At 39.6% G+C, this 13,263-nt stretch overlaps 2 protein-coding genes across 5 annotated transcripts in view; both read left to right on the top strand.

Moving 5' to 3' along the window:
• The first annotated feature begins 8,265 nt into the window (after window positions 1–8,265).
• Window positions 8,266–9,044, top strand: LOC131687234 (cytochrome b-c1 complex subunit 7). The gene is made up of 3 exons (XM_058971308.1): window positions 8,266–8,402; window positions 8,556–8,603; window positions 8,663–9,044. The coding sequence occupies exons 1-3, from the start codon at window positions 8,366–8,368 to the stop codon at window positions 8,908–8,910; spliced, it is 333 nt and encodes a 110-aa protein (XP_058827291.1). The 5' UTR covers window positions 8,266–8,365; the 3' UTR covers window positions 8,911–9,044.
• A 252-nt stretch (window positions 9,045–9,296) lies between these two features.
• The window catches only part of LOC131687228 (lysophosphatidylserine lipase ABHD12), a 28,779-nt gene continuing 24,812 nt past the window's right edge, over window positions 9,297–13,263 (top strand). Inside the window, exons 1-3 of one of the 4 annotated variants that reach the window (XM_058971299.1) lie at window positions 9,297–9,429; window positions 10,123–10,624; window positions 11,074–11,409. In XM_058971299.1, the coding sequence (XP_058827282.1) occupies window positions 11,318–11,409 (92 nt within the window). In that variant the 5' untranslated portion in view covers window positions 9,297–9,429; window positions 10,123–10,624; window positions 11,074–11,317. Of the gene's footprint in view, window positions 9,430–10,122; window positions 11,410–13,263 lie in introns of all 4 variants that reach the window. The other 3 variants (XM_058971298.1, XM_058971300.1, XM_058971297.1) reach the window with 3 other exon arrangements.

The following is a 13,263-nucleotide window of genomic DNA, read 5'->3' as shown; positions in this document are numbered from 1 at the left end:
CCGTCAAAAACTCGGGTTGGTTGTATAGGAAAATATTCCAGCTTCCTCAAATAGCAGTTTCGTAGTGCACCGGCAAGGTTAGTGTATTGAAAAACGTATTTTTTTCTCATGTCAGATACATTGTTAGGCAGGGGAGAGGGGTGTGTGCGGCGTAGGAGTTATGTTGTAGCTCGCTTGTATAATGTCCTTAAGCCAGCGGGATTGGACTTGCCAAGTCTTCCCATATGCACATCGCACGCAAGGTTCGCTCTGGTTCTGTGTCATATTAAACCCACACTTCGTGTACGAACTCAAACACGTTATTTCGTACCTAAACGCGTGCACATGTTCGCCTGCACAACCGAACTCCATGTACGTACACGGTGTGCGTACACGTAGGTTCTAGGCACTAGTTTTTTCTTTCTCACTCTCACCCGGTGTACGTACACGGATGTTTGAACTAGAGTTTGCACATCGTTCGCTTGGGTTCGATGTTCGAGGCGAACCTGTACATTGAGACGAAGCATGTTTGAGGTTGAACGCTTGTGCGAAATTTTGTACACAGGTACAAACTTGTCGATGTTCATGGGAAGTCTGCTTGCCATCAACGTTTTGAAGACAAAATTCATGAGAGGAAGAGGTTCTAGAGACGACAATGTGAACCTCCCATCCCGAGTTCGGATTGACAAGATGGTCGACGAATTCGTGTACCTATTTGGGCTCACTGGTAACCGCCGACAATGATACCAGCAGCGAATTTAAGAGACGGATCTTGGAGGGAAATCGTGCCTACTCCGGAGGACGCTCCGGTCGAACAAAATTCGCCGCCGCGCGAAGTTGATTACAGTCGTGATTCGCTGGTTGGGCCACAGCCTTGTCCAAATAACGAATTTGATTCGCTAGTTGGACCGACTGACAAATGTCAAAAACTCTCCGAAGACGATGTTGGGAGTGTAAATGCATGTGTTCACATCTCTAAATATTGTCAGATTGATTGTCAAAGTAAATTTGACACGAGATTTTGACGTTCAGATGCTTTTTAGCTGGACAATGGTCCAACTAGCGGAGGTCCAATTAAATAGCGGTCCAGTGTCCAACCAGCGAATCACGACTGTATCTACAAGACGCTGATTATACCTGTGGTCCTCTACGGCCACGAGACCTGGTCTATGCTCGTGGATTTTTCGAACGAAACGTGTTGCGTACCATCTATGGTGGCGTGCAGATGAAAGACGGAACGTGGCGCAGGCGAATGAACCATGAGTTGCATCAGCTGCTGGAAGAACCATCCATCGTGCATACCGCAAAAATTGGACGTTTGCCGTTGGCTGAACACGTCGTAAGAATGTTGGACGACGACCCGGTGAAGATGATTCTGAAGGGCGACTTTACAGGAACAAGAAGACGGGGCGCATAGCGGGCACGGTGGATCGACCAGATAGAGGACGATCTGCGGACCCTCCAAAGACTGCGAGGCTGGCGACAAGCAGCAATGGATCGTGTGGAGTGGAGACGGCTTCTGCGTACAGCAAGAGACAACAATGCTCTAGCCTGAACGGTAAGGTAAGTAAACCGGTCAGCTTGTTGGCAGTTGAATGAAAAGACTCAACAGCCAACAACCTTCCTGATCCTTCTTAAACACAATGATGACGGATTACCCCTTTTTCTTCGACGAAAGAAATTACTGCAAAGAATCAACATGGTCAACTACTTTATCACGAATATGCATACTTAAAACCGGTGTTTCTACTTTAACCACCAAATCAGCTACCAAATCACAGTAGCAGTAAAATCATTGCCAAAATTACTCTTCATACTGATATTAACCGATAACGTAATCAGTCCAGCAAATGACAGACGGGAACCACCGACAAGGGCAAACTTCAAAAAGTCAACCAGCAACAGACTGTTTCTGAACTTCCGTGTATAAATTCGCTTACAGATGGTAGAAACTAAAGAGATTAGAATAACTAAGAGACGTCATGTTCCGTTTGGAATTTCAATTCAGCTGTAGAAGTTAATAGCTGAATTCGTATTCCAAACGGAATTACTTCTCGGGACTTGATTTTATTACCATCACACCGGCTCCACCGTATCCATCGTTTCTTGATTTAAGAAAAGAATACTCTGGCACCCTATATTTCGTTTTCTCTAGTTCTTGTTTGCTCCATGTTTCGCTTACCAATGCTACATCGTACTGATCCTGAATGAGTACCCTTGTCAATTCATCTTTATTCTTGTCTATGCTTTTTATGTTTATATGTATAATTCGTATGTTCTGTTTTGTCATTTCTACTTACTTTTCCATTCCTAGAACTTGTGCTACTTGGGACCACTCTACCGCACTGGCACGAGGCCAACGGCTACTGGTATTTCCATTTGTAGTCTGAATTTTTCCCGTTGCTTCGTTTGTATGTGGGTTACCAGCTGCTCCGTTGATCGCTGTGCCATCTCCATTTTGGTCTTTTCCGCCGAGTTGTTCGGTAATGTTTTGCATTCTCTGCTTTTCACTTCGTTGAGCCCATCGCTCGAATTCTGTCACCTTGAATTTGTTGAATTAGGCAATCCATGAGACGTTTCTGATCACCTGATTATTTCTTGTTTACTTATTCTGACGTTACTCCGAGGGGTGCGACGTCCGACAATATCGTTGATTCGATCCAATATCAAACGAATCGGACTAACAAAGTTGTTTGTCGGAAGAGTATTTCTGTTCGCAGGAGTAGACTTGTTGACAGAACCCACCGCTGAATTGTCAAACAAACGTCTAATGAATTGCCTAATAGAGCTACGCCTGTGCTCTCCTTTTCGTTGGTCTACTTCTTATTATCTGCCCGAACCTGGTCAGCAATGTTCTTTTCCTGCAAAGGTCGTTTTGATTTGTGAGATTTGCACTGTCGCTTATTCTTCGTTCGGCTATTGTCCCGCCGCCATGCTGGCGAAGCTGTCGGGAACAGTTGGAAAATCTGCAGCATTATCCAATGCGTCATATCTCTATAAATATTGGGTATTGCTCCTTCGCTTCCATAGGTACGTCATTGTCGATTTTGCCATTATGGTTTTGATGTTGCGTCGTCTCACTCGTTCAGCACAGTCTTCGTCCGATGTTCCGAATTATTTTTGCGGTACAGGCACTTTCGCTTGTTCACATCGTTTCTTAGACCGGCAGTTGTCCGAGGGTCTTCCTGAAAGAGAAGAAGAGCGTCCGCATAAGAATACGAAGAGTTGCAGATTTGACAAACACAAAACAGATTCAAGATAATCTGCATGTGTATGCATGTGTGTACGAAAATATTATTGGTGCCAAACGCCTTGAGAACCTCAAATAGGCTGTAAACTCTAGTTTCTATATTCAAAACTTTGTTTGAATCAATTTCGTTTTTAATAATCTCTTTTTTGGGAAATGAAGCATGTACATACTTTGTCATTACTAAAGAGACTAGAATAAGCAAAGAGACGACTTCACTGAGAACTGACATCGGAAAACGAAGCTTCTTTCCATACCACTAGCACTTTGCGAAATCGAAAATGAGACAACGGGCTAGGACAAAGCAAGCATGTAGCAGAGCGTTTTCATTATTCTCTCCGCACGCTCGTTTTCGCTTTGAGATTCAGAATGATATTGGTGCCCCGAAATTGAAACTTACTGCTGGGGAAACTAAAATACACTAGAAATGATATTTATATGGCGATGCTCGATTCTGTGGACTTGCGGGCTAATGATGGTAATGTAAGACGGAAGCCTGATCGGTGTGCATATTTCTCATTCTAACTATGTTCTAGTTGCATTATTAGATGCACATTGCATTAATTTCATTTAATGAATGAGAATCGCAAATTACTGAGCATGCATCAAAACGAAATTGCAACTTCGGATTGTCATGGGAAAACGAAAGTCGCTGCTGCTGCTACTCGTTTTCGTAGAATCGAGAGAGGAGGGGACATCGCTTTTATTGTTTTACATTACTCCACTATCTGGGGCTAGGTGTCATTCTAAAATCTAAACTATCTCCCATGTAACGAAACTATGTAAGGTTTGCACGCTTATAACTCCGATATTACTAGATGGATTTTAATCATTCATACACCAACCGATTCAGAAACACCTAACTTAAATATTGGTAATAATTTAATATCTCCCCAATAAAAGTAGACTTTTGGAAATTGGTAAAATTAAAAAGTTCACAAAAAACGGGAAAAATGCCATTCGTGAGGCAGATTTCTCAGACACAGCCGTCAAAAGAGGGCAGCTTAGTTGCTCAATGAAACACGAAAAGTCATAAATAGAAGCAACGCATGTCCGTTTAAATCAGTTGTTGCTCTTATCCCACACGAGCAACGTCGTCTCCGGGCGATGCAATAAGCGCTATCGATTTTCGGTAACGTTGGCATTTGCACACACTCGCACCTAAGTGACTAAACCATATACGGTTAGTTTATAAATAGAGGTGACGCGTACCCGTTTGAATCAGTTTTTGTTCTTATGTCGAACGGGTAAGATCATGACTGCAGCGTCTGGGCACTACAATAAGCGGTAGACGCTATGCATTTTCGGCAGCGGTGCCGGTGCGGATTTTTCGGGTACCAGCACGGTGTCACAGAATGATTTGCAAAGTGGGTGGGTGGGGTGGTTTGGATTTAATTCAATACGGTGTGTGCTGCGTAAGTGTTGCGTTTGAAAAAAATATATTTATTTTTATGCATGCGTGTGCGTTGTAACTTGTTAATCCATGTTTACGGCGCTTTGTAGCTGCGTAGGGTAAAGAGCCTATTGGTTTTCATGTTTCATATTTCGGTTATATGTTTTTTATCAGTAAGGCATCTGACAACGTGCTTCTGTAGTTATTGCACTGTTCAGCAGCGTAGTATTTTATATAGGAGAGTACACTCAGGTTTTTTTACGCGGATTTTGAAATTTACGCGGTTTTCATTAACGCGTTTTTTTTAAATTTACGCGGTTTTCATTTACACGGCCTGTATCCCCTGCGTGAAAAATCTGAGTGTAATTGCATCGGAAACAATCACATTCCCAGCAGAACTTTTTGTTTTCTAATTTCAAACACTTTTGTTTCGTACTGCACACAACGGAAAATTTTAAAACAGAACTTACCGTCCCAGCAGCAGTTGAAGCGGGTGTTCTTTTTCGATTCAAATTCAAGCCATGTCTTAAGCGTTACTGGACTTAAAATTGTTTTCCCAGTTTATCCAGTCAGAATATCTGTCCTACCCTATGTATTTAAAACACAGTTCCAATTGCGTTTTAAAGTATACAACAAATAGAACGGTTGGATATACTAATTTAAATTTTAAAATAAATCTGTTTTAAATTATGAAACAAACCGCTGTACTGAAGATATAATTATGCATGATGCAGAATTGGTTTAATAATACAATGTTTACACTACAGAGTTATAACACGTTTTAATAATTAGCAACAAGAAAAATGTCACCAAGATAGCATAAAAACCCGTTTTAACTGGTAGTGCGAACGTTGCATAACAATGTAATTTATCAAATAATTTCATTTTTTCCACCACTAATCGATCAAGAAATACTTAAACTTAAGATTGTTTACATAAGTTCATTAGTACATTATTGAAAATTTAAATCGAAAATGAAATTTCATATTTCATGGAGAATCTGTATATTTCCGTTGGCGGGCGTGGGCTTCCTTATCACAGCTCTCAATATGGAACTTTTCTTTTGAATATATTTTCTGGACAGACCAGCCTATTTTTACTAGATGGATCAGCCAAATAATGCCAATCACCTAGTGAGATACTTGATTAGTTAATAGATTACCGTTAAAAGACCTTCAATAAATTATGTTTTGATGGGGATGGTATATAGCAAATTGTAAAAATTGAAAACAGGCGAGTGAACAAGACCGTGAGTCGATATGTGCGATAGATAAAATTCATTTGCACGCTCTTGAAAAAAGCTACATTTTTAATGTCATCGTGGTCGTGTCCTGTACACAACCCTTTAATTTTTTCATGCATTTAGTGACGAAAGAGGCAGGGAAAGGACGAAGATAAATTCTCTGAATTTCGTCGTTCATTGAATAGGTATGAGATTTTTTGGCTCTGACTGACATACAAGTACAGTCGTGATTCGCTGGTTGGGTCACAGCCTTGTCAAACTAACGAATTTGGTTCGCTAGTTGGACCGACTGACAAATTTCAAAAACTCTCCGAAGACGATGTTGGGAGTGTAAATGCATGTGTTCACATCTCTAAATATTGTCAGATTGATTGTCAAAGTAAATTTGACACGAGATTTTGACGTTCAGTCGCTTTTTAGTTGGACAATGGTCCAATTAGTGGAGGTCTAACTAAAAATCAGTTCAGTTAAAGAGTGTCCAACCAGCGAATAGTAGGAAGAACAAAAAACGATTACGGGAAGAACTTTCCCCCGGTTTGCTTCAAAGTACTTCCAATTTACTCAGTACTGGAACAAAGACAATTTTTACAAGAAGTTTAAAATATTTTCATGCTTACGCTACACAGCCTGTTGCTCAATTTGTTTTTGACAAGAGGAATTTCCGTATTATTCCGCACACAGAACCGAATCCACGATAACTCCCCTGCTGGATCTCTCGGGAACCTATAGAACCTATGTTCGGAATAATATGTTTTATTTCGTCCGCAAAATAATGCCTTGAAACCAGCCCTCTGTCAAGGACGACGTCTCTGTATAGCCAGCATCACTGTCATGAAAATCAAAACATTAATTTTGAATCGAATGATTAAAAGCTGTAATTAGTTACTAAATGTTGATTTTCTGAATAATATGGTAGTAAATCATCCCACAAGATGCAAAACATCATGTGGAATGCTTGAATATCGTGTATAGTGCCGAACATAATTCTTTGTTTGGGGCTTTATAGCTATAACGCCCCATATACGTTCACTCAACCAAAATATCACTTACATTTCATATGCAAAAACATGTAAATATTTTCCATAATACTTTTCACATGAATGTTATTATTTTCACACATAATCTGTTCTCTCTTCCGCCCTATAAAAACTAGTATTGGTTACAGATATATCTTACGTGAGGTTCAGTTACTTGCTATCGGAATGCCACATATTTTCTATTTGAAACTTATATACCTTTTATATGATATTCAGATGATTGTTAACTGAATGTATAATAGCAATCATGTTACGTGAAGTGGGTTTATCTGATATTCATGTGATTGTTAGTTGCTTGTATAATAGTATTCAAATGTTTTGTTAGGTAATGTAGCTTGGTTGAATAAATGTGCGGATAATCCTAGTAAAGTCCAGCTGGAAATTGAGCCGGTACTCTGACTGGCTCTAGTTAATAACCGATTCCAGTTACAAAACAATCACTGGAACCAGCTACTAACTAGAGCCAGCCAGAACTTTGGCACATTTTCCGGCTGGACTTACAGGTCTGTGTTGATCATTGATTTGTAATGCATTCTATACCATCTTGGAATCTTCAATCTGGAGCAGTTATAGCGGATATATATGTATTTCTAACGTCTTCACGTTTAATTAGAAAAATCACAAGTCCAGGAGCAATGTATTCGCCGCCGTACTGTTCCTTGACGCCATGTTGAATGTGTATGATTTTTTTCACATTATATATTCCCGTAATAATAATGTGTTTTACACATAAACCTAGAAGTATGTGAAGACACATAACATGTATGTGGGCCACGCTTGAAAGTTATTCATTTTGTATTTGAAATTCATCGGTGACTGTATAAGTTTTATTTGATGCATATGAATTTGATGTGCATAATCGTTTTTAAAATTTAGGTGTTTTTTCACATGAAACGTATGTGATTTTTTGGCTCAGTGTTGGTCGCTTTCAAACTCCATATGATGGTATCGGGTTGCCAGGGGGCTGCTTGAAACATCACGGGATTTCGAAACTCCACACAAAAATCCGGCTGGGAACAGTTCAACATAAATTATTTCCGACGGGGAAAATAGTATTTTATATTTTCGGTGCAAATTTGATGCTGTTGGTAATTTTTAGAAGCCAGCAGAGTTTTGGTTTGACAGTTTGGAGAGTCTCGGCGGAAAATTTTCCCTGATCAAATTCCGACACAAATCCTGTGACCCATTTCCCGAACTGTAAACTATAGCCTTTACTAGGTTGTTCCCTCGTCGTTATAATTTTTTTTACACCAATCAACGGTAAAAAATGGTTTACTATCCTCCGCTAGAGCGGCGCTTTAGTTGCTGAAGAGTGCAAAATGTCAGTGCCTGTCTACCAAAATCGAATATCCATCGTGACAGTCAACCTTGGAGCTGTCAGTTGTCTGTCGTAGAATTTTCATCCTTCCGAGCGTGTAGAACTTTTTTAACCAGGGCGCTCAAAATATCAAATTTTGCCCACCAAAATGTCTTACGTTGCCAGGAAAGGACCAAAGGTTATGTGTAAGTATCATTAGTTTGTTTAAATATGCAATAGCCTTGCTGTATTTCCAGGAGGAAGTGCTAAATGGGCTTCGGAATGATCCCATCCATTACATAATGTTATTGTACTCTTCCGTCAATGTGCGATTCTTTAATATGGATTGTTTGTTTCAGCCGCCTTCGGAAGATGGGCTTACAATCTGTCCGGGTTCAATCAGTACGGTAAGAAATAATATCTCTATCAAAAGAAAAAAATAGCCTTTTCATCCTCATCTCGCTAGGATTGCATCGTGATGATTGCCTGTACGAGGATGAAGATGTGCAGGAAGCGATTCGCCGTCTGCCGGAGAAGGTTAAGGACGAACGCAACTATCGTATAATGCGAGCGCTGCACCTCTCGATGACGAAGACAATCCTGCCGAAAGAACAGTGGACCAAGTACGAAGAGGATTGCAAGTACCTGGAACCGTACCTGGAGGAGGTTAAGAGGGAACGCGAAGAAATTAACAAGTGGGAATCCAACAAGTAAAGCTGATGCCAGACAGCGATACACGAGCAAGCTACTGGCTGCGGCTGGCTGTGCGGGCCTTTTGAGCGGCTCTGCGCGGATTGATGCTGTTATTAGGAAAATAAAGTGGATTATTGGAACGTAAACAAATTTAACTCTAGCGTGTTGTAATTTATGAATTCACAGTCTATACGTTTGTATTTTTAAAAGGATTCAGAGGTATTCTGAACATTAACGAGCATAAATCGAGTAGGTTTTAAGATAGAGCTGTTACATCGATAGGTGTCTAAAAAGGAGCAGTAATATTTTAATTTGGTGACAAAAAAGGCGGAGGAACATTATAGAGATGTGAGACGGTATTTGATTAATTTGTAGAACTGGCATCACTTCCCAATACTAACACGACCGCAAACGTCAAACATTTATTCGTGTACTCAGCTGTTCTTGTTTTGACTGGCATTTTCATTCGACGGTGCCTATTTTGTTATGAAAATACTGTAAATACTACATATGTGAAGCCTCCAGCGTTCTATTGAAACGGTAAGTTGTGTGAAATTTGCTATTTTAAATTGGTTTAACCAATCGACGTATTTGTCATTTTCGACACAAGCAACTTTCGTTTGATGATTTTATCCCATGCATCTACTTGATGTAACACATTCTGGTAGGGTGATTGGCCGTATTTTCACCAATTAGAGAGGGTGCTAGCATTGCGATAGTGGTATTATGGATCGTTACCGAGATTAATATTCTATAGCGGCGATTCTCAACCTGGGATCTGCGGACCCCTGGGTACCTTGAAGTCGGGGATCTGCAAAGAATATCTTTTCCGGAGAGATATTGAAATTTCAAGATTTATTGCAACAAACTGAAAATAATATATTAACAGTATACAAAATCGATGTTACACCGTCGGGGTTTGCAATCACCCAGTGTGATTTCGAACGGGTCCGCGGTGCAAACAAGGTTGGTAACCGCTGCTCTGTAGAGATAAGCTACATTTAACATATGCACATTGATAATTCTGTTATTTTTGATGTACATAAGCAAGTCTCAACTTATTTGTGATAGATTTTTTTTATCACCTCCCGAAAACTAGTTGTAGCTAAATACCACACGGTTTATAAGTGTGATAGGATATGGTATGAACACAGGACACAGTTTATGGTCGTTTACTTTGGTACTAAAGCTATAATTTTACTAACTTCAATTTTGCATCTTTCCCAATTGCAGTTGAAAAATGTTGATCAATGCATCAACGTCACGATAGAGGAGAATACCAATATACCGAAATTTCGCATTGCCAGTAACACAAACATAACTCCAATAAGCAGGTACTTTGGTCAAGCACATATATCTACGAGCATACAAAAAAACGAACATTGCATTAAGAATTCGTACACATCTTCGATGGAAACACATCAAACAGCCGGCATTTACAAGCAGCTCGAGTCGCCGTATTGAAACCGGTCCTTCGCGATAGATTACCCGCAGTGTTGTAGTGGAGAGAATTCTGCGTGAGAACGGACCAAGCTAGAGAGGGCATTACACCATCACTATTATAATCATCATCATTGAATATATCATCATCGCAGTATTATAGCTGTACTGAGAAAAAGACGCTTGCCGGAAAATCGAACCATCACAACGAACCGAAGGAATCGGCTAGTTTGTTGTTTGCTGTCGAAGCGCTCGCTCAGAAAATGTACTTTTTCCGACGACGAGTGTTGAAGAGGTGAATACTTTGTTCTTACTTGTTGAATAATAAGCTACTGCATGTTAATCGCGTCGTTAGTCGATTGTTGCCCATACGGACAAGTGTTATCGTTCAACGTAGCTGCAGTGTGAAATGCTAGCTATTTTGTGACTCATTAACGGACTGATCAATTGCAACTTTTAATCAATGTAGTGCTGTGAACATTTATATACCAGTGAGTCATAATTATTATATAACGGACATTAATCATACGTATGCAATAACTGATAGTACGTTAAAATAGGCTTTTGCTTTAATTTTCCTTGCTTGATTGAATTATTTTGCAAACTGTTCTCGATAGACTAGTGAATCTCGTAATACTTACCTATACAAAGGAATAAGTTACTGTAGTTAGAATAGTAGAATCTAATCAAGGAAGTAATCTAGATCCATCGCAAAACAATCAACCATCGTTTTTTCCGAAATAGATCAAGTGCATTGTGTTGTAAAAATACCAAGCGCAACCAACAGAGAAAAGCTAACTTGTTATCGAATTGGTCGCGTGAAAGTGCATATGATCGGCGGTTAAACGATAACAGTAAATAACATTGCAAAATAAAGACAACAGTTAGTGACGTACCGGAGAGAGAAACGTAGCAAGCTCGAAACAACACTCCGCTACCATCGTAGCACGTTCGCCAGGTCGTTCGGTAGCAAGTGTGCTCTCACGCGATGGCACGGATTGACATCGATACTATTATAAATGCTGTGTTTCGGACGATCGTTCTCCCTGGGATAATTGTGGCGTTATGGCTCATCGATCTGTAAGTAATGTTCGTATACGAACTGAAATGCTTCCGTGTGTTTCTGATTATTTTAAAAACTTCAAAATGCGTGTATTATTTTATAAAATGGTCGGTGTTAAGTCAGACCGGTTTAAGTCGCAAAACATCAAAAAATGAGTTAATGATAGCACTGGATAAAGAATTACTTCAGCTACATTCCACTTTTATCAGATTTGAAATATGAAACAATAAACAAGAATTATGGCAAAAATTATTTTCCAATTATAATGTGCGGGATGCTGCGATTCCAACTTTAAACACGTTTTTCTCGAAATCAATTCATTGTCACTTAGTCCGGTTTGACCTAACACCGACAATATGATCTGTTTAGGTGAAAATAAAATGGTTTGAAATTTGGGGTTATAACCAATGTATCAATGCCCGTCGATCATCTTGAACTTGAAGGAGATCTGAAATCGCAAAACGAAACATCAAAGGCAAATAAATTCTGGAGTTTGAGATCCGTATCGAAAGATCGTCAAGTTTCGCAAAACGTAAAACGATCACACTTCATATTGTTTGACAATTTTTTGAAGAATCGATTTCTTGATCAAATCTGGCAGATAAAACGTTTAATTGCCTGTTAACTCCGCCCAGACGAAACATGTGCGGAGAAAATTCATACCAACGCGTAGGATATCCGATATTAAGTAAAAGCTGACACGTTCACTAGCAGAAATAAACCGGGTCTCAAGTTGCAAGGTATGATATGGCTTTTTGCAGTCAAAAGCATATTTCAATTAATAACTGTTTAAAGTTTGCCTGCCGTGTGATTACGCAATGTGCGAACGCTATGTGGTTCTTGATTGTTTAAGTGACTCCACATTAAGTCAAAGTGCTTGTCGTGCTAGTAATTGCGCTTCCGGGCGTTTACCTTGACCAACGGGAAGGTAGAATCGGGATGAGCCTAATGTAATGCATACATTAAAAGCTTGAAAACTGAGAACACAAAAGTTTATTTATTAGGCCGTTTACGATTTTTCATGCTTACTATCTTTAACCGTTGAAAATGGAATTTTTACACTTAAGTGTAGAGTGGGGTCAAGTAGGTCAGTTTTTTTTGGCGAGCTCGCGCGATGATGTTTTTGCACTGATTTCGACAAATGAACACTCATTGGAAAGGTTATACATCGGGCAATATTTTGGCAATAATTATTTTATGTCTCAATAAATATTTGTCAAGCTAAATCCAATAAGGTGAAGCTACTTTTTGCGATGTTTTTAAAATCTGGGGGTTCGATAGGTCACTATTAAATAAAACAGTGTACATGCCTAGAAAATCAGCAGTTCCACTTTTATTTGAAGAGTATGAATATTGCAGATTATTTAGAACGTAATAACGCAAAAAATAAATTGTATCCATTAACCTCATTAATTATGTGAAAAATCATGAAACAGTGGAATAAAATGTAGGAAAACATATTTTTTTCAGCAGCCGCATTTGATTTTGTACTTGCGAATGACTTCTTCGATATCCTCATCGTCGCCAGAGTGTGGAATGAAAGTTGTGCCTTCCGGTTCACGTGTTTGCTTGGCTGCGGGACGACCATGTTTTAGTTTAAGGAATCCTTACCTTATAGTGCTGTGCCGGAGGCTGTGCAATACTTTCACGTTTTCACATCGCTAATCCGTCTTATTTCTTAGATTTTATGGTTAGGCTAAGGAGCTAACAATTAGCTTTAAGTAACTTTTATTATCCATTAGTGTTTTTTTTCTTCCGTGGGCTTGGCAGTGAACTCCAGACTACAATTTTTATGCTTAGAGATTTGTAGCTTGGATACCTTGAATTCTGCTGGTCCCTAGAATTTAGTAGCAACACGGCGCGTGCTTCAG

The sequence above is a fragment of the Topomyia yanbarensis genome, chromosome 3 (assembly GCF_030247195.1).
Source record: "Topomyia yanbarensis strain Yona2022 chromosome 3, ASM3024719v1, whole genome shotgun sequence".
NCBI lineage: Eukaryota > Metazoa > Arthropoda > Insecta > Diptera > Culicidae > Topomyia > Topomyia yanbarensis.
Note: the sequence above shows the minus strand (reverse complement) of the source record. Positions and strands in the feature narration are given on the sequence as shown.